At 35.3% G+C, this 23,038-nt stretch overlaps 1 protein-coding gene across 1 annotated transcript in view; it reads right to left on the bottom strand.

Annotated features, from left to right (window-relative positions):
- LOC150078795 (uncharacterized) overlaps positions 1–23,038 on the bottom strand; it is a 74,300-nt gene that overhangs the window by 24,718 nt on the left and 26,544 nt on the right. Inside the window, exons 2-4 of the mRNA XM_090382285.1 lie at positions 7,454–7,555; positions 1,209–1,276; positions 7–69 (exon numbers count right to left, since the gene is read on the bottom strand). Of these exons, the coding sequence (XP_090238411.1) occupies positions 7–69; positions 1,209–1,276; positions 7,454–7,555 (233 nt within the window). The remainder of the gene's footprint in view (positions 1–6; positions 70–1,208; positions 1,277–7,453; positions 7,556–23,038) is intronic.

The following is a 23,038-nucleotide window of genomic DNA, read 5'->3' as shown; positions in this document are numbered from 1 at the left end:
ACATACCATTTCCATTATAAGATGTCCACAAACAGCACATTTTTCGGCTGTCTGCTGAAACCCTGAATACTATTCATAAAAGAAAACAATTATTTTTGTAATATTAAAATTACATTAAATTAGTATTAATAATATCAAATGTATTACAATTTCTTAAGAATAAGAAGTAATTTTTGTACATACTACTGAACTGACAGCTAACATTGGCCATCACTTTTCAACTCTCAATTTCACATATCACCAACTCTGTCCTCCAATTAAAACTATTATAGTACACTGAATTTGAAGGATTTGCTGATCTTCAATATCATGAAAAAGGAAAAGAGGCATTTTCCTCAAATGTATGGTGGAAGGTGGATCAGAAACAAAGAAAAGTGCTACAAAAATTCATCAATAAAGACAAATTTGAGGTCAAACAACCTTGGAGAGGACACATTCTGTTTCAGAACAGTCATGGAGTCACCCCTCATCAATTTTTTGAAAGAAGGAACCACTGCCAATTCTATATAGCATGTTCAGACACTACGTGGACTACAGGCCAGTATTAACAGAAATTGCATGGGCTCCTCCACCAAAAGCCTCAAAAAAAACAGGAGAAATTATTATATTAGTGTTGACTGTACAGCCACACCCTTCACATAAGCCCAAACGTAGCACCCCCACTCATCAATTAGGTTTTCAAAAAAAAAAAAAAAAAAACACATGGGCAGCTTTTTAACAATTCTGTGAAGACAGCTTTAGTCAGAAATGATTGCATAAATTTTCTTTTTCATCACTGAAGCAAATGCATAAAAGAGATGGCAATTATGTAGAGAATGGTAAATGACATTCAAGTCTAAACTTTAAATAAATTCTTAAACTAAAGCAGTTTATGGCCTTAAGCCTCATACTGCAAGAATTAACTCACAAAAATTACTTTAAAAGCACTTCGCTTTTAAAGGGTTATTGACATCACAGCTTAGACATAATAAAAACAGCTACATAGCGTATATTCCAAATATTAATATAAATGATACAAAGAAGGTTTCAAAAGTTCTTTACAAACTTTGAGTAGTTATTATTTCAAATTATTTTAGATTTACTTTTTAAAAATGAGTTATCACTAAGCATTATAAAAAATATACACCCAACAAGTCATTTTCAATTTCAATAATTAAGAAAAGAAACACACAATTTATATACTTAAGAATTTTACTAATGCTACTTACAAGATAATCTTCTTCACAATATACTTTGCCATGAACATTATAAAATGCTTTACCCCTTAGTGCCCTTCCTGAAATGTATAATTAAAAGTAAATGCTCTATATAGTTTTATATTATATTAATGTTTATATGTTAGCTTTTTTGCTGTTGTTAAAGCATTAATAAATTATAAAATATCAATACAGAGAATGTACTCATTTGGAATACTTATTTTTCTATTAAAAAATTGAGAAGATGCTAACACAAGTATATTAATTAAAGATCCAACATAATAAAAAAAAAAAATTCAGGAACGATTATTTGAACTTGAAATTAGCAGTTAGTGTACTTGAACAATTAAAGTACACTAACCGCTCATTTCATGAACGTTTACTTAAAGAATTTGCTGATGCTATTGAAGCAGTGTTAGGTGGGTCGGAAAACTGCTAGATTCGAGGGATACAAGGACTAATAGATTAACAGTAGCCACTGGCAGAGGTGAAAGTGATTCTTGCACTGCTTCTATTGGAATGAGCTGCAGCCTGGAAAATAAGATGCAGGATATTTCAGAGACTGCTGGGAATCATTGGGGTACAAATAAACACATAGGTTGTGTTAGGGTAGCTAAGAAAAAGAACAGGTGCATGTATACTTTGCGTGTACACCAATGCTAGGAGTTTAGTAAATAAATTTGATGAATTTGAGGTATTGCTCAAACCATCAAAGGCAGATATTGTGGGGATTTCAGAGATGTGGTGTCACACAGATATAAGGAATGCAGAACTGGAATTTGGGGAGTACAATGTCTACAGAAAGGATAGACAGGATAGGAAGGGAGGAGGGGTTATGCTATTAGTTAAAAAACACATAAAATCCAAGGAAGTGAAGCCAGTCGACATTGCTGGACAGTGCAGTGTCGAGTCAGTTTGGTGTGACATAAGCATTGGGAGATCAAAATTGAGAGCAGGAGTGTGCTATAGGCCTAATGACTCTGATGAGTATAATAAGAAACTGTACGGGGAAATAGAGTGGGCCAGTAAATCAGAGAGTCTTATAATGGGGGATTTAATTTCCCAGATATTGACTGGAATTTGGGGGCTGGTCATTCACACACTAGCAAGGCTTTTGTGGATTTATTGGATGATTGTTTTCTACATCAGCATGTTCGGGAGATAACTAGAGGGAGTAATACTCTTGATTTGATTACCAGTAGTGATTCTTCATGCATTAAGAATCTGCAGGTAAATGAACCACTAGGTGGCAGTGATCACAGTGTGCTGAAGTGGGATTTACTCAAAGAGGTAACTACCATTAAGGGGTAAAGGGAAGGGTTATTGCTTTCGTAAAGGCGACTACGATGGACTGAGACAGTATTTAAATTCTATACAGTGGGACCAACTGATGATGTTACTAACAGCAAATTCAAAATGGGAAGCATTCAAAGAACTTATCTTGGAAGCTACTAGGCTTTACATACAAACTAAGAAATATTGTTCAAGGTTTAGGCCTAAGTGGATGTCAGATGAACTAATGAGACATATGGCAGAGAAGAAAAATGCATGCGATATATACAAATTGACACGTGACACAGAAGCCTATGATAGATACAAGTTGATCTGTAACCAAGTTACAAAGGAGGTTAGGCAGGCGAAGGCATATTATGAGAAATCTTTGGCAAGGGATGCAAAGAAAAACAGCAAAGAGTTCTTTACTTATGTAAACTCTAGAAGGAAGGGGATGAATCAGATTGGTCCACTTGATATTGATGGGTCAACTGTTGATGATCCTGCTCACATAGCTAACAAACAATGAATATTTTGCATCAACATTCACACATGAGGAGTTATTCAGCGAAGGGAATGCCAGAGGTGTATTCAACTCTGGCAGTAAGCTAGATAATCTTGTAATAACTGAGAGTAAAGTGGAGGAGAAATTGTTGAAGATAAACACAAGAAAGGCACCTGGGTGGATGGGATCTATCCAGTTATATTAAAGGAGGCAACAAAGGAAGTAAGCAAACCCTTAGCCATAATTATGAGAGCTTCCTTGGACTCAGGGGAAGTACCCATGGACTGGAGATGTGCAAATGTAACCCCAATTCACAAAGGAGGATCAAAGGGCGACACAAGTAATTATGGACATGTTAGTTTAACTTCTGTTCCTGGAAAATTAATGGAGGAACTGGTTAAAGAAGCACTGCAGGATCATCCAGACAAGACTTCAGTTATAGCTCAGACACAGCATGGTTTTGTTAAGGGGAAGTCTTGCCTGACCAATTTGATTGGATACTATGATGCAGTCACAAAAGAACTGGATGCAGGGAATAACTTTGATATTATATACTTGGATCTTAGAAAGGCTTTTGATACTATTGCACATGGAAGACTGCTGCACAAATTGGAGCAGTGTGACATTGGAGGCAAATTGCTGCTATGGATAAAGGGGTGGTTCAGTAGGAGAAGACAGAGTGGTAATCAATGGACACTGCTCATCGTGTACTAATGTTATTAGCGGAGTCCCTCAGGGTTCAGTATTGGGTCATTATTGTTTTCTGCATTTATAAATGATATTGATGATGGTATATCCAACTTAATGTCCAAGTTTGCAGACGATACGAAGGTTGGCAGGGTTGTCAAGGACACTACTGACACTATGCTACTGCAACAGGATCTGGAAAGGTTGAGCAGATGGGCTGAGAGGTGGCAAATGAAGTTTAACATTGGCAAATGTAAAGTACTACATATGGGAAACAGCAACCCCAGGGCAATGTATCAACTCTGTGGTACTACACTGACAGTGGTAGAGAATGAAAGGGACCTGGGGGTGGTTGTGCAGGCAGATATGAAGTTTTCTGAGCAGTGCAGATGGGCTGCAAGAGTAGCTCATGGTGTATTGTCAATGATATATACGAATTTTTCTAGCAGGGATAAGGAGGTGATTATTCCCTTGTATAAGGCAATGGTCAGGCCACACCTAGAATACTGTATACAGGTCTGGAGGCCTCATTTCAAGAAGGATGTAGAGATGCTGGAACGAGTACAGAGAAGGGCAACAAGATTAGTGAATGGAACAAAGGGGTACTCTTACGAAGAAAGGGTTAAGTTTTGCAAATTACAGTGTCTGGGGACTAGGCACCAGCGAGGTGATCTGATAGAGGTGTATAAAGCCTTGAATGGTTTGAGCATGCTCAATGCTGATGGGATTCTTCCTCTTGCTCAGAATAATCACCTGAGAGGGCATAAATTCAAATTGAGAAAAGACAGATGTAGGATAGACGTGAGGAAATTTGCCTTTAGCCAGCGGGTGGTTGGTTGGTGGAATAGACTTCCATCCCTTGTCGTAGAAGTTGATAGCCTAAATAAGTTTAAGGCTTAGCTGGACAGGTATTTCGAACGAACAGAGGGGTGAAGTGGAAGTGGTTATTTTTTATTTATTTTTTTTATTATTATTTATTTATTTATTTATTTTTTTGGCTGATGCTGCATAAGCTTGCTTTCTTGCATCAAATGCCTCTACTAATGCTAATGCTAATTTATGTTAACACATTTAAAAAAATTAACATCCCTTATTCAGTATATGAATGAATTTCAGCAATGAAATTTAGCAATAAATTTTCCCTACAATGAAAACATCAAGCTGTGGGTATTTTGCTAGCCTTGCTTTGTGAAAACTATGGACTGTCAAAGAATCAGATGATAATGAAGTTAAAAGATCGGGACCACTGACAAAGGAAAGCATTAATTGCTCTCATTAAGAAATATTGTTATATTAATGAGGAGAACTTTTGATTTGTGTTCAGACAACTCCCCACCCCTTACTTTAATCCCTTCCTTTCTTGAGGGGTTTATAAATTATGGATGCTTTCCATGGATTAAGCTGGCAGGTGCTAGATGGCAAGGTTGGCCATAAAAGGAATTAGCACCTGTCAACTGTGGGAGGCATTACATATAGAGTTACTGTCATGTTATGACTCCCACCCCCTTGCACAGCCACCTTTGTGCTGCATTGTTTCTTATATATGTATTGTACTTAGCATTAACCATTTTTCTCAGTTTTATCTCAATTTTCTGCTCTTCATCTCTTGTAAAATCATAATGACCGAACAAATAATGTAGTGACTTATTCCAGTGAGTTTGATCATGATTCAGGAAAAAACTAAAATCACTGCAACAAGCTTTTAAGGTTCATGTAGACCAAGAAGGATCTTCCACCAGTGAAGAGAAAACATTATATAATCCAAAACAGATGCTTAATTTGGGTGAAACCAGACTTTTCTGGAAGAAGGGTCCATCATATATAACTAGATATCCAAGGAGGAAAAGTCAGAACTGGACTTCAAAGCATCAAACATTCGAGCTTATGCTTCTCCTTGGAGGCAATGCAGAAGTTGACTGCAAGCTTAAATCGATGCTACTTTATCACTCTTAAAACCCACAGGCTTTTAAGAAATATAGTAAGATCATTCTTCCCATGGTTTGGCATGTGAATAGCAAAGTTTTGGTAACAGCTAGTTTCTTCCAGGGCTAACATCACATCTTATTTTTCTCCTTTTATTTGATAGATAAGTGCCAAAAACATTCTAAATAATAAGTGCTAATGAGTTGGTTCTTGGAGTTCCATACTGAACGTCTGACAAAGACCTTATATAGCTGAGTACACAAAGGGTCATATAGGAAAAAGAAGATGATTCAAAATTGCCTTAACAAAATGCTTTACTCTGAAGAATATGTCACATGCTTTTATAATAAGTGAAAAAGCCACTGAGATTTTCAAAGAGAATGACGCAAACATGATTATTTAATGATGATTATTTATAAAACCTGATTATAGTTCATTATAATGAATAAATTTATATACATATGTACTATATATTTGCTTTCTGTTACTATTATTTACAGTGCCTAGACAAAGAAAACACGAAAAACTGGAAATGTGTGCCAAAAGTGGTTTTCATTTTTGGCACATAAACCATTGGTAAAAAATTGTGGTCATGAAACAAAATTTGTTATTCACACTGCTCATAGAACTAAAATATGGAGAAAACCACATGAAAATTTATAACAAGAATGTGTGCCTCAATTGGTTTAAGCATGTGAAAAATCTTTAATGATTTGAAATGCCATTTTCTGGGAAGGCCAATATGATGCATTACCTCTTTGTGGTCATGTGACTTCCCACACACAGATCTGATTATCTGATCTGACAGTGTGCACCGTAAGATAATAACCCTCTATCCCATAAGTGACAGAATCTTTCAGAATACCAACTCTACTAGCCATTTATAAAAAAAAAAAAAAACCCTTGAATGGTTAAAAAAGTACAGCAGAGTGAACACATTCTGGGCCCATCATGTAATCTCCTGATTTCAGTCCTATTGAAACACAGGTAAGGTAAGATGAGAGAGAGAGAGAGAGAGAGAGAGAGAGAGAGAGAGAGAGAGAGAGAGAGAGAGAGAGAGAGAGAGAGAGAGAGAGAGAGAGAGAGAGAGGAGGGGGAAATCACACAGCTGGAAAGCTCACTAACTGCAATCTATAATCTTCATCAAGCACTGTTGGAGGAATGGTCCCAAATCCCCTTGACCAATGTTCAACTTCTTACTAGTTCAACGTCCCACTATACAACGGTAGTGTCGTATTCTCTATTTCTATTAGCTACTATTCTCTATATATTTTTTTTTGTCTAGTTACTGTACATGTATGTACAGTAATTTAGCTTTGTGCTTTATGTAGGCTGGCCAGTGATACATATTTCTGTAAGTCTGTATTCAGGCACCAGAAGTAAACTTAAACATGTATTTTATAAAGGGGTCACTTACTTAGATATCCCCTTCCAGCCCTAGAGCTGTGAAATTTCTTTTACTATCTTTAATTAATATATTAGTTTGGCCTTACTGATATTTAACATTTTATTTTATTTATAAATTTTACAGAAGAATGCAAGGTGGCCTTTGAAACATCAGTTTTAACTTAATGAATTAAATCATTTTACTTTGTATCTAAAAAATTTCCATAATAAATTCTAATGATATTATATAGAATGGTATGTTTTCTCAATATCTGATAATTTGCATAACTATGACATTGAAAACCCTATATCTGAATAATTTTAATAAGATGAAACCCAGTCAAATGAAATTTTATCATTCTCCTTAAAATCTTTCTCACAGATTTCTATATCACACAATTATAACATTACTAAAATGAATTAAATCTGGTGGTGTACTAGAAAAATTGAAATACAAAATAAAAAAAACATATTCAAACCTTACCACATGAACAGCATATGAAGCAGTTAGTATGGTAAAGGTTGCCCATAGCCTGGCAGGCCTGCCCTGCCCCTGTGACTTTCTCACCACAGGTATGACAAATACCTAAAAATTATAAAACATTATATATATAAAAACATAAATATGTATATTTATATAATCATTTTTTTAAAACATTTTTTAACCTTTACCTCTCTTCTCTCCTTCCCAACATGCAGCCACTATATTTATAGACCAGCATTTCCCAAACTTTTTTAGTCACAGAACACTTTTCATCTCACAACATATTCACGGAACACTTTCATCTCACAACATATTCATGGAACACTTACGAAATACAAGCTTAGCGAGAGCCAAAGAACCATTGCTAATATTTTATTACATATGGCACACTGTGCATCAGGTGCATCTTTATTTCTAACACATGTAAAGCTGAAATTGAAATAACTGTCATTATACTTTCGTTTTGGTCTTTTATTAGTTGGTTCCTGTTTTTTCACTTCGGATTTTTGAGGAACAAAAGGCTGCGATTGTTCATCTTCACTTTGAAGTATGACAATATTGTGTTTGTTTTCATCGAGCAAGTTGCACTACTAGAAGTACTTTGCTTCTCGTTTTAAAGTTCCTTTTTTTCAGCCACAAATCTATGGTCAAATATTTTAGTAATAATATTTCGAACTACTAATAATTATCAAAAAAAATTTATACAAGGAAATGAGTTTAGTTATGATATCGGTTAGCTTCCTCCTCTCCTTCAGCCCGTGTACTCCAGGCTAAATCGCATACGAATGGCAAATTAGATCACTACATTGCTACTTTTTCGTAGGTGTCATTACTTCTATGCATACTTCTCTGTGCAAAGCCCACCAAAATAAATAAATTTTCTGTTTATACTCCGGGACGACCACACGGTCAGAGGAGTTCACAAGGTAGAGAGAATACAAGAAACAGCCCCATATTTAGCAGTCATGAGCTTGAACCCAGGTCAATCAAGGCACGTGTACTTATGCACTAGTGTGTCTGACCACTCGGCTACGGTTCCGCAGTCTATTTCATTATTTGTCTATGCCAGTATATTAACCGAAAAAAAAATTGTTAATTATTATAATGATACAAAAGTGGTGTACACTACAAATATGCAAAATTTATCTTATTTTTTTAATTATTAATTACGATTTTTCATGGAACACGTTCACATCTCACTTAACACTAGTGTTCTGCGGAACACAGTTTGAGAAACGCTGTTATAGACAGTGATGAGCTTAAAAATCAGCCCCACATATATACAATCTGAGCCCCTAAAATCATACACTAAAAAGACTAAGCTGTTTGCAATGGTTACATTCCTCAATGTGTCCACAAAGTGAGAAATTAAGGCCTATGGGAAATTATATTCTATTACTCATTAAAAAAAAAAAATCCAAAATAACTTGAAATTACTATTCAAAGTTTATAAGAGAATTTGAGGCCTTCTTGATGGGTACCATTCATATTAATAATAGAAGTATATTCTGTGCAACTATTTATTGCATACACTGAATAGATATAAGGGTCTATATTTGACTATAATTTGCATGTTTTTATTATTTTATTTATTGCTGTTTAATATGTTTATGCTGGATGTGATTATGATAATTATTATTTTAAAATTATTGCTCAGCATGACCAACCAATTATTAGGAGTGTAGCTTTCTGCATAATGTGTAGTTAATATATTATTATACAAATAGAACATAGCCTCATATCCCAAATTATTCCTTTTGTTCATGAACATAAGTACCTGGGAATGCATTAATTCCAAATTCAATTTCTCCAATCACATAAACTATCTTTCAAAAAAAACTGCCAATGGCTAGTTGATAAAACCTAAAAGACATTCACTCTGCCCACATTATTATAAAACATTCTTCAACAATGATCAAATCCAACACTCCTGTTCACCAGTCTGGACAATACCTTCTATAAAAAAAAAAAAAAACAAAAAAAAAAAAAAAACCATCCTCTACTGAATACTAGTTTCTTAGATGGACTTTTTTTTCAAGTCCAGCTATAAGTCTCAAAGGTCACAATCTGTCATGATCAACTGCCTCAATTCTTGTTGTGTTCGGATTTAACGACACATAGGCTGCTAGGGCCATATTGTGTCTTTCCAATGGTTAACAGGAAATGCTAATGTTATTGCAATACCTGTTATATTCTATGGTATATTCCTATGTTATTTAGGATGGTAAACAGTTCTTTCTTATTAGGGTCTCTCGAAGAATATGCAATAATGTTAGTGATGATTGTGCATTTGCACACGATTTAAAGCTATTTGAGCAGATATTGAGAAGGTGAGGACAGTCCACTAATAAATGATGAATAGTCAGTTGCAAATGACGATGTGCATTGAAGAATAATGTCATTCGTTAATAGATAAAGGTGTGTGAGGCAAGTATGCCCAATTCTTAGCCTTCCTATAATTACTTCTCTTCTGCTTTTCTGGAAACTGAACAGCCACAGCTTTGGATCTGGTTTTATTTGGTAAAGTTTTTTCCTAGATAACTTTTCTTGATTATTGACCAGCTACTGCAATATGCTTTAAGGATGATGGATTTGAAATCAGTATATTGAACTTGACAAGTCTATAAAATAGAAGTATCTGGTTGTTTGGCTGCAAGATCTGCCTTTTCATTTCCTGCTATCCCAGAATGCCCTGTGATCCAGCAGAATGTCACAGTTTGGTTTGACTCATTACACGCAAGTAATTTAGAATGGATTTGTTTTATTACAGGGTGAGAGGAGTTGGTATTACTATTTATAGCAGAGACAGCACTGAGTGAGTCAGTGTATATTAAAGCAGACAGAATTAGATGTTCAATAATGTAATCCAGAGCTAAGTTTATAGCATAAAGCTCAGCAGCGAAGATACTGCATTCTACTGGTAATTATACAGAAGTGAATGATGGGAATATTAACACAGCACCTACTTAGGTCTCAGTTTTTGATCCATCTGTGTGGATTTTACAGGCATGTGAATGAGAAAGAGAGTAAGCTGCATGTAACATGCAATATTGGCAGGAGATAAGGTGTTCTTTCCCCAATGTTGAAAATAGTCATCATATATTGCACAGATATATTGACACTACCAGATCCAGGGTGGATCTGGTGGTGTCATATCCTGAAATATATTACCGATTTCTATATTCCATGATTGAGTCAGTTCCTTAAATCTAAGTAGAGTAGGTCAGTTTTCATTGTACTATTGTAAAATGACTCCCATTCGGTTTTGTATAGACATCTCCAACTATGATGAGAGTGAAGACTGCAAATTTTTGTGCCATACAGCAGAAGTAATGTTTTTCTGCGAAGATGTAAGGGAGGTTCATGGGCTTCGACGTAAAGACACTGAACTGGGGAGGTCCTGAAAGCCCCTAGAGCAACTCTCAGAGCACTTTGCTGGATGGTGTTTAATCGCTCTAAAGTATTTTTTCTCGCAGAGTCATACATTGGAGAACCACAGTCCAAGTGAGACCTGATGAGAGCTATATAAAGATGGATAAGGGTATGTCGATCAGTGCCTCATGACAAGGATGACACACACTGGAGGATATTCAACTTCTTCAAACAGATAGTTCGAAGATAGGCGACATATGCTTGAAAGTTCAGTTTCCTATCTAGTGTCAGGCCAAGAAATCGGACAGTGTGAGCAAGAGGAACTGGCACGTTATTTATCTTTAGTTCTGGATCAGAATGCAGTGACCAAAGTTTGCAGAAATGAGTGGTAGTGGATATCTGTTCATCGAGATGGTATCCATTGTGTAAGGTCCAGGATTGAATTCTAGTTAGAGCAATTTGTAGCTGTCTTTCGATAGTATTCATACTTGGTGATTGGCAGAATATGGTGAGGTCGTCAGCATACATATATACTTCAATCATTTTTGGAAGATCTTCCAATATATTGTTGATACTAATCGCAAATAGGATTGGACTCAATATGAAACCCTGTGGGACACCCTCTCCTTGAATATGAGATGCTGATAGCATGTTTTGATATCAGACTTGAAATGTGCTTAATTTTAAAAAGTTCTGAATTATTAAAGGGAGGTAGCCTCTCAGTCCTAACTGATACATATCTTTAATGATACCATGTGGTGTCAAATGCTTTATGAAAATCCAGGTTGACTATCACTAGATGTTGTCTCCTGACGAAGATGTTACGAACATTGAATTCAATTTTTACAAGTAAGTCGAGAGTGGACCTGTTTTTATGGAAGCCATATTGGTGATCAGAAAGTAGATTTTCGGAGTCTAGAATCCAGGTGAGCCTCTTATGCACTATCCTTTCAAATATTTTGCCCAAACAGCTTGTCAATGATATCGGTCTATAATTCTGAATATGAGATGGATCTTTGCCAGGTTTTGGTATAGCACAAATATAGGAATGATGCAGAGAGAGAGAGAGAGAGAGAGAGAGAGAGAGAGAGAGAGAGAGAGAGAGAGAGAGAGAGAGAGAGAGAGAGAGAGAGAGAGAGAGAGAGAGTGTGTGTGTGTGTGTGTGTGTGTGTGAGTGAGTATGTATATTCTAAAAATATCCGGTTGTAAAAGAGCAATAATATGCACATATCGGCTTCACATAGTGTAGTGAATACCATCTGGTCTTGCTGTGCTAGATGGAGATTTGTTCAAGGGTTCTTTCAGCTCAGCGTAAGTAAAGGGCTGATTATACGGAAATGAGCAACTAATTGAAAAATTCAATCTAATACGTTCTTCATTAGTTTTAATGCATTGAAAGGAGGTCAAAAAGAGGCAGAAATATTACAGAAAGATTATGCTAAAGCATTTGCAATATCAGTAGGAGAGGATAAGTTTGCCCCAATCCATTGTATTATTGGAGACTGCAAAGTAGAAATTTCCCATTGAGTGCTTGTATTTTTTTCCAGATAATGAGTGTCAGTATTTTTGTTAATAGTTGAGGCAAAGTTAATCCAGGCATCATATTTTGCTTTTTTTTTCTAATTTGTCTTGCTTTGGCTCTGAGTTTTTTGAAAACAACTAGGTTGGCAGTAGTTGGTAATTCGAAATTGGTTCCAAGCATGATTTTTTTCTCTTTTAGCTTTGGAACAATCTTCATTCCACCATTGGTTTTGGTGTACCAGTTTGCACTGGTCGGATTTTGGAATGGAAATTTCGGCTGCCAATAATATATGGCTGGTAATGTGTTTGGTTACATCATCATCAATATGTTGTTGCTGTACATACTGTTTGTTGAGTAGGACACAAGTAGAATAGTTTTTCTCTGTTTTATGGAAATTCCAAGAAGTACAAGCTTTAGGGCATGACACAACTTGTGTTTGAATTGAATTATAATAGGAAAATGGTCACTGTAGAATAAATCATTCAGCACCAACCATTCCATGCTTGGAAAAAGAGTATGCTGAACAGATGGATAAGTCTATGGCAGATGTTGTACCTGTAGGTAGTTGAACATGAGTTGGAGAGCCAGAGTTTAATACAGTCCGATTATGGTTATCCACGAATGATTCAATTAACTGGTCTCTCCCATCCATGGTAGAAGATCCCCACAATGGATGGTGACCATTGAAATCACTGAAGAAACAGACAGGAGATGGCAGTTGTGTTAAAAGGTTGTCAAGTTCAGTCTGGGAACAAGGATAATTAGGTGGTATATAAACAGATGCAAGGGTTAATGATATTCCCATTGCCATCCGAACTGCTATAACTTCTAAGGAGATTTCTAATTGGAGCTGTCTTGATGGTATGGTAGTTTTGACAAGAATACCTACCCCTCCACGAGGAGAAGAGTCAGAATCCCTGCCTCACCTAAGCACAGTATAGTTTTTGAATTTGGGTGAAACTTTTGGTGATAAAAATGTTTCCTGTAAGCATACGCCTACTGTATTAGTTTGTATGAGTAAGTCATTCAGGTCATCTATAGGAAGATTGATCTGACTGTTTTTTCTGAGAAGGTTTCTGTCTGTTTAGTTTTGATTTTTCATTTCTGGGAAAGGTTGGGTGTCCTGTGTCCACGGTATCATTGGCATGTAATTCTAGTACTGTGTCGTCATCCTCTGACTGAACCTCCATTTCCACTCCTACAGTATGGTTTCACTTTCTTATGGTTTTAGCTAACAGATTTTGTTATTTCGGGCGAGGTTGAGATGGCATCAGTTGGGATACTGATTGGCACGTTGCTGGTTTCACTGACTGTAGATTTTTTTATTGCATGTTAGCAGAGTTTTGGTCCAGGTGGCAAAGGAAATGTTTGGTTCTATGGAGATATCTGTTTGAGTTGTAGTTGACCGGCTGTTTTTAGTGACCAAGGCGTATGATCGGCTAGGTTAACAGTATTTGCTTCCTTGTTTCAGGGTTTGTGACTTTATGCTCCACTATATTTCTGGATTTTTTTCCCTGTTTTCTAAAGGTCACATGCTTTAGAAAATGCAGGATGGCTTCCTTTACAGTTTGGGCAAGCAGGAGAGGAAGCTGTACAGTCTTCTTGGGAATGTTCCTTAGAGTCACAAATAAGGCAAACAGCATCTCGTCTCGGCATGCTACCTGAGAATGGCCATATTTCTGGCACTTAAAGCAACGAATGGGATTTGGAATGTAGGGCAGAATCTTGCAATTTAAATAACCTACTTTAACAGAAGATGAAAGAGTCGGAGTACTAAATGTCAAAATGATGGACCTGGTTGGTAGTAGGTTGCCATCTTTTTTTAGTCATTATTCTCCACGCACGAGTCACTTTTTGTTCCCTAAGTTCTTGTATTATCTTTTCTTCAGACATGGATAGTAAGCCCCATTCACTGATAATGCCTTTTGAATGTTCAGAGTGTTATGGGGCTTTTCAGTGTTCAAAGTGTTATGGGTCACAACTGACACTGGAATACTGTTAAATGATGTTAATTTTAACAGCTTCTCTGAATGAGTTGTCTTTGAAGTTTCAATTAGGTCTCCAGATTGGAGACGTTTAACCATTTTAGGAGATCCACAAACCGATTCTAAACATTTCTGTATTAGAAAAGGCAACAGTTTGCCAACAGGTTGTGTTGATAATGATGAGTGCATTATAAGAAATGCTGGCATGTCTTTATTCTGATTTTCCGTCCGTAGTCACTTCAGATGATTGGAATCATGGTCAATGTCAGGAATTTCTGATCTTGAGCTCGAGGGCTCTAAAGGTGGATAATTACTGATATCCATGATGGCTCCTTTTGGCTACCTGGGGCATTGCTTTTTTTTGATTTGATAAACCTCTCATTTTTCTGCAATTAAATACATACCTCTGCCAACTACCCTGAAATTTGAGAATTCGTGGCATGGAAAATTCCCAAGAAATCCTCTATAGTAGAGGTTCCATAACTTATCCCTTCCCCCAATTTATTTCATAAATGACATGAAATTTAGCCTATTAGTATACATACTTTTATAAATTGTTATATGCTTCAATACATTTAACTGAATTACATCAATCAAGCAGAATATTTTTTTAAAAAAAAGTGTCCATATTTCATCAAAAGAGTGCTTCACATAAACAACAGATCTACCTGCCTCCAAAATATTAGCATGGGTGGGGCACAATCCACACTTCGGGGAACTTCTGCTCTAGGATGAAATAAACACCTCTTTATCAACCATAATGCATTTGGGTGGCAAGCACTTTCCATTTAACAAAGTCTTTTGTTCATTCATTGAATTTAGACCCTGCCTTACTAATTCACAGTATTATGCCCTTTCTCTACCTCCACTCAGATTTTACTATATATATATTTTTTTTTTCACTATTAATCTAGTCAGGTATATTTGCTAAATTAAACAATTATATGTTTTTATTAAATTATTTTACTGTTATTTTGTCAGCCCCTATTGGCTATTCCATGGTGTGCTATACTTATCAATATCTGTAGTGTCACATCTGCAATTTGTCTCTACTGCGACTAACCTGTTTTGGACAAGCCTATGTTTCTTTGCTCTTTGTATTACCATGGCTTATCACTTTGTGCTTCTGACTGTCAAGCAAATAAACATATATTATTATCATCATCATCATCATTGTAAAACAAGTGCTGAGTTTGTCCCTGTGGGACATAAGTGGGCTCCAGTATTTATGAGTGTTAAATTCTGCTTATCAAGGAATCTTTCTTTTACCTGGCCTCATTTATCTAGCTGTAGTGAGTTCCATAGCAGATGATAATTCCTAATAAATAATAATTTCTTTGTAAATGAAATCAAATCCACCCACGTACCTTTGCCCACCAAATTCTCTAACTGATTACACAGTATTTTCTGTTCTTGCTAAAATACACTGAAACAATTTTCTGTTTGCCATTTAAACAGATGAGAGGTGAGCAAATGTATCTATCTTTTTTTCTAGGCAATTCCCATTTCCATATAGTGTCAGTGGGGTGACAGTGTCAAATTTTGCCATAGAGTTTTGGTTTTTCAAGGCTAAACATGAAAAGCTGATAAAAATATAGATGTTCATATTGCATTTGCCAGACACCATGCTTGCATGGTGCCACACATTTTAAAGGTTTCAATGATCATGAAAATTGTACAAAAAATACGACAAAAACTTTGTTTATTATTGTAATTGGTTTCTCTCATTTATTTTTGTTCGATATTTTTAATTGAGTTTAGCAAATCATAATTAATCAATCACTTTCAATTCAGTAAAAAAACCAAAATTAATTTTTTATAATTAAAACAAAAAGAGGTAACTCACAGATGCTGCATGAGTGTCCTTATTAAATGGAGGGCACAAGTGACAGGTCTCCTAGAATACAGAAAGGTGAAGGAAGCTTACGAAAAACATCACCACATTCAGATAAAGCATATGTATGATTGGGGCGGAAGGTATGGTGACACAATCGTTGATGTGACAGAAACATTACATGGGTTGCAATAGCTTCTAATGAAGTCTGAAGTGAAAGAGGTATAGAAGGAATTCTGGAGTTAACAAGCATTCCTACTCCTCCATGCACTGCATTGGATACTATCTTTTCTATACATATTATGATATTTAATAGATAACGGAATCAAAAAAAAAACTTCAGTGAGTTACTACAAAAAATTATGATTTGCACTAACTTGTTTGTCTAGATAATGGAATTTAATTTAACAGATAATGGGGAGTGTGATTTTGTTTCCTGTAGACTATGGGACTGTATTGCTTGAAACGGTATCTATCATCAAGGATTGCCTTAGCAATTCCACTTGATTTGCTGAGGTCTATATAGCAACATTCAATATTATTGTGTGCATTATTTAGATATGCTTCTTGTTTCTGAAATGCATATGATTTGTACCTATACATTTTCTGTTTGTCCTTTTTTTCGAAATATTGGCCTTGCTAAGTCTCTGTCCTCTGCTGCAGATATTTCCAGTACAGATTCGTGTGGACGTGTCTGATCATCGATATCCATATAGAAAGAAGTGTTCACATTTTTTTACCATATCAGAACTAAGTTTTTTCTGCTTTAATAATCAGTATTCATAGGAAATGAAAGTGGGCATTTACTGCCTTCATCTGATTTTGCTAATTATTTAATTACTTCTGTGAAAGAACTGTACATGCCCATTCAGATATGGGGAAACAGAAACATCTGTCTCAATCACTATTATACAGTGACTTTTACTGCTGTTGCATAGGTCTGAATGCTCTTAGATGGCGATAGTTTCTTTGCATCCTGATAAATTACTTTATTTGTAATTTTATGTGCTCAAATTTTTCCTCTCTTTTATAGTGCTCACATTCTTTTAGGCAGGCAGGGTAACACAAGCCTTAGACCCAACAAGGCACACACTGCAACTACTCTAGACTGACAATGACAAAACCTTGACTCTTAAAGCATCCAACTGGGTTTAGAATATAGGGTCTGATTTAGTTTAAGTAGCTAGCTTTGACAAATAAAGACAGATTTAGCATACCAAAAGTTAGAATTATTGGGGACAACAATTCTGGTCTCTTTTAGTCATTCTTTTAACCTGATATTTTTTTGGTCATGCTTTATTTCTTCTTCAGTCACATGTAGTAAGTCCCATTTGGCTATTATACCTTTAGAGGTATTCAAAGTGGTGCGAGCTGTGCCTTTAGTCATAATTCCACCAAAATTAGATTTTTAATAGCCATTCTGAATGTCCGAATTCTGCCTATCAACAAATATGTCACCTGATTGTAATCTGCGAACTATCTAATGGTCAGCAATATTCTCTGGATATTTCTGTCCCACAAATGATGATAACTTGGTCAAAGGATTATCAGATTAACGAGTGCAGAATGGGGAAGCAAGGTGCTAGCAGATATTGTCTGTTCTCTGTCTTTTGGCATTATGTTATATCTTCTCTGAAGAGTGTAATTCAAACATCGGGGGAGATTGCTGCCCAAGCCATATCCAAGATTAAACTAATTTTGATGAGATAAAGATAAACAACTTGGTAAGACCTGAACAAACTTGCATCACTATATCCTTGATCATATATTACCTGTTTCAATGTTTTTATATTTCATATTGTCTGATTTACTTTTAGAAAATAATTTGACACTACATTATTCATGCCATGGCTGTCTGGGGAAACCTCTGTCCCTCCAGTGACAGAGTTTGCGATTATGCTCTTTAGAAGCAACTAGTTTATCCACGAGTTTATACGAAGTAACTAATATTGTTTTTAATTTAATAATAATACCCAGTAGATGAATTCATTATTCATTACAAGTTCAAGAGCATTTTTGTGACTAGTTTCAGGCCTACTGGGATATTCATCAGCAAATATGCAGCGTCAATTAAAATTATATTAGTTAATTTAGGTCAACTCATGACAAAACTTTTGAGAAGCCTGAGATATGTCACTGGAGGAGCAAAGTGTTTCCTGACAGTCACAACAGAACAAAATAACATTGTATGGTGTTATCTTCTCAAACTAATTCAATATCTATTTTTTTTTTTTTTATCAAATTACTGGCAGCCCACTAAACAGGATTATACATAATGAATGTTACATTTTCAATTGGAAGTTTTTCTTCCATAGACCACTTGGCTGCTTATTCACTATACGTTTATTGCTGCTCAACACAGAGTCACTAGCTGAAACTACCTGTTGCCAGATAACCCAAATAAGTCTTAAAGCAGTCACAACAGAGCCTTTGAGTTTTTAATGATGTTATTCAATTTAAAATGATCGGTTACTTATGGTAGATACAGGGAACAAATGTTTCTAAGAATTACAAGACAGTCACCTACAAATCAAAAAAAAATTAAAAAAAAAAAAAAGGAACATAACACCAAGTTGCATTATTTTCTCAAACTAGTTCAACACCTGCATTCAAATAGTATCCTGCGTCTTTATTAAAAATACTGCCTTATTATATGCACAGTAATCAATAAGGGGATTGATAACAACACTCTCTAATCCTGCCATCCTAAATTACTTTAAATAATGGCTATTAACTGACTGAAGGGCTTCCTGAAAATATGCAAATAATTCAAATTCTTAATTCTTTTCTATAAATTAGATCAGCCTATCTAAATAAGATAAAATGTAGATATGCTATGCATCTCCCTTTTCTAAAGCCAGTTTCTCACATTTTGCAATGTGCTCTATTCTGCAATAATCTGATAAAATATTTTATAGGCATGGTTCAGAAAGCATATCAATCTATAATGAATACAAATTTCTTTCTTGTAGATAAGGGATAATACACCCTATTCATCAGTCTTCTAGAATTGCTCAATACCAAATTAATTTAATTAAAAAACAATTACTTTAAATGTATTGGTTAAACTAAATGCTGATAGCATTCTTATCCTTTCTCAGACACCACAAAAGGGAACATGAACTTAAAACTGAAAAAAGGATTGCTGCAAGATAGATTTGCAAAAATTTGCTTTCACCCAGAGAGTAACTGATTGCTGAAACAAACTTCTATCTGGTGTTGTAGATATGAGTAGTCTGAATAAATTTAAGGAAGAATTAGACAAATTATTAGAGGGGATAGAAAGATGAGGTGGGTAGCTTTTTTTCTTTTGCTGATTCATACTAGGTTGCTTCCTTGCATCCTTTACTACTATTAATACCAATACTACTTGCCTTCTATATTTCAGTTAGGATATGTTCCCCCAAGATTTTCTTTTCTTTCATCTGTTTAAATGCCATTTTAAATTTATTTGGTAGAAATTTCTCTCCTCTGATCTGAAAAGTCAGACTAGAAAACCAAGCCTGCTATGAAAGCAATTTACTTATATTTAACTTAATTGTTTTTGGCTCTATCAGAAAACTGCATTTCCAATGGTGACTCACTGGCCACTTAAATATCACTTCCTTGTCTGTTAATCAATTTGATGTGTGATTTTATTCAATGACGATACTCACAGAAACATTTGGGAATATCTTAACTAACCTGATAATCAAAAATAAAAACTATCTGTATCATCTACAATAACTTGCAAACTGTAAATGAATTTGAAAACTTTCATTACCATATGCTAAAAATGGCAAAACATATTTGGATAGATGTAGAAGATAAAAAAAAAATAATAAATAAATAAAATAAACTAAAATAAAAATGATCCATTTAACCAACGGATAAAATACACTGAAACAAGTGCTGGTTTTCCCTCTCACACTTAATTTCCACACTTAATTGTAGACTTAACTGTCTTCTAATGTACACTCCTAATTATTAACAATAGCATAAGGTGGATTGTATATATAAGGTTTAAATTTGTTCACAGTGTGATTTCCAGATGTCAAATTTGCCTCACATTCCCTGCAAGGTTGCAAATTGGTGATGCCATGTCAAAAAAAAAATAAAATAATTCAAAAATACTTAAGCATATTAAAATAAAATAATAAGCATTTTAAATACTATATTATTAAATTAAGTCTAGGTAGGAAAGTGCTTCTAAAAGGAAACAAACATCAAGGTTCTGACATTTTTTTATAAAATTTCTTGTTTTATTAACAATGTGCTATATTATAATGATGAAAACACCGAATATTATGACTATATACCTGTATCTGCCATAGGTGAGTGTAGAAATCAAAGCACCTGATAATCTACAATTTTTAAATGACTAATATTTCAAAAAAATTAAACAAAACCAAGCAAAGAAAAGAAAACCCAGATACACATGATATTGTTTTTTTAGGTTGCTTTTAGTTATTGCAGTTATTTTAAATTAAATTATGTTATATATAAGCTCCAACCACACTGTGTATAAACTAACTAAATAATAAACACTCCACCCATACAATATAACATGTCAAGTTCTTGACACTATAATTTTATCAAAATATACACACGCAAAACTAACTTTTTTTTTTTTTTTTTTTTTTTTTTAGCATTAGCATTAGTAGAGGCATTTTATGCAAGAACGCAAGCTTATGCAGCATCAGCCAAAAAAAAAAAAAAAAACCCACTTCACCCCTCTGTTCGTTCAAAATACCTGTCCAGCTGAGCCTTAAACTTATTTAGGCTATCAACCTCCACTACAAGGGATGGAAGTCTGTTCCACCAACCAACCACCCGCTGGCTAAAGGCAAATTTCCGCACGTCTATCCTACATCTGTCTTTCCTCAATTTGAATTTATGCCCTCTCAGGTGATTATTCTGAGCTAGAGGAAGAATCCCATCAGCATTGAGCATGCTCAAACCATTCAAGGCTTTATACACCTCTATCAGATCACCTCGCTGGTGCCTAGTCTCCGGACACTGTAATTTGCAAAACTTAAGCCTTTCTTCGTAAGAGCACCCCTTTGTTCCATTCACTAATCTTGTTGCCCTTCTCTGTACTCATTCCAGCAGCTCTACATCCTTCTTGAAATGAGGCCTCCAGACCTGTATACAGTACTCTAGGTGTGGCCTGACCATTGCCTTATACAAGGGAATAATCACCTCCTTATCCCTGCTGGAAAAATTCCTGTATATCATTGACAATACTCCATGAGCTACTCTTGCAGCCTGTCTGCACTGCTCAGAGAACTTCATATCTGCCTGCACAACCACCCCCAAGTCCCTTTCATTCTCTACCACTGTCAGTGTAGTACCACAGAGTTGATACGTTGCTCTGGGGTTGCTGTTTCCCATGTGTAGTACTTTACATTTGTCAATGTTAAACTTCATTTGCCACCTCTCAGCCCATCTGCTCAACCTTTCCAGATCCTGTTGCAGCATAGTGTCAGTAGTGTCCTTGGCAACCCTGCCAACCTTTGTATCGTCTGCAAACTTGGACATTAAGCTTGATATACCATCATCAATATCATTTATAAATACAGAAAACAATAATGGACCCAACACTGAGCCCAACAACAACTTCATAAATTAAGTAACAGTATTCTTTCTGCAGTAGCTACATAAAAATCATACGTCAACTATGATAAACTATGCATAAAAAAAATTAATAATAATACAAAAAACACCCAGCAACCCATCTTTTTGATTTCATTTATTTAATTTACATTTCGGCTAATTGTTTTTCTATGACGGTAACTATATCATTTTCTGGATGACCTCCTATAAAAAATCTGGAATTCTCACTGAAGAGGAGCAAATTATTACATTAGTCATCTTCCGGTGAAAATAGTTTCACTAATCTGTTTACTCCCATACAGTTTCATTTCACTGTTTGTGCCATTATTCTTCAACCTTCGCTAACCATTCTGTACATAGTGATGATTGTAAAACGGAATATTTTATAACAACATGCAGTCATTACCATGTCAAAAGTCAAATTCCTTCAAATACGCGAAAACGTTCATTTTACAATATCTCGTTTCAAGCAAACGCTGTAGGAGCAGTGACAATGGGCAAGCTTAAACAGCTCATACTTTAACCATGTAGAGCTTGAACTAACTATCATTTTGAACTTAATAATATTTTTATTTGAAGCCTATAGGGTTAGATACTTCCATACACTTATTCACTCAACACAAACTTAAAAACTTAAAGAAATCTGCCAGCTGTCGCTCCAAATTTAGAACGAGCACACTACGCAATTCATCCGGTTGATGTTGCAGAAATTACTACGCACATCCCTTGAGACATGACTCTCAAATATGAGATATTAAAGTTATATTTTGAACATTTAATGTTCTCTACTCACCACTCATGGTACTTTAGGCCCCAATAACTTTATTTAGAAAACAGACTTTTTCACACAAGAGCACGTTCTCGTGCAAAGGACGACGGGATTAGGGCACGTGCGCTTATGATATACAGTGCTCCTTAAACAGTGTACCCATCAATTATTCCTCGACAAAATAACACTGAAACAACGTGGGTATAATTATCAATATTCACGGTAAAATATAACTTTTTAGGGAATTCCTTTTGAGTATTGGTATTCGTATCATAATCATAACAATATTACGCGATGAACGATTACAGTTAGACAATCATACAAGTACATTAGAATGCATTTCTAAAAATATCAATGAGATCGAAAAAATTAACATATTAAAACTGAATTACATGAATTAAAGGAATCTGGATTAAGTAGTCTCTCAACCTAAAATTCAGGTACTATTGAATGCAGGGTGAAGTTATTTTCAATCAGCGATAGGGCGAATCAGGCCATGGGGCGTTAG

This window comes from Mastigoproctus giganteus, chromosome 10 (assembly GCF_048544385.1).
Source record: "Mastigoproctus giganteus isolate SK-2022 chromosome 10, ASM4854438v1, whole genome shotgun sequence".
Lineage (NCBI taxonomy): Eukaryota > Metazoa > Arthropoda > Arachnida > Uropygi > Thelyphonidae > Mastigoproctus > Mastigoproctus giganteus.
Note: the sequence above shows the minus strand (reverse complement) of the source record. Positions and strands in the feature narration are given on the sequence as shown.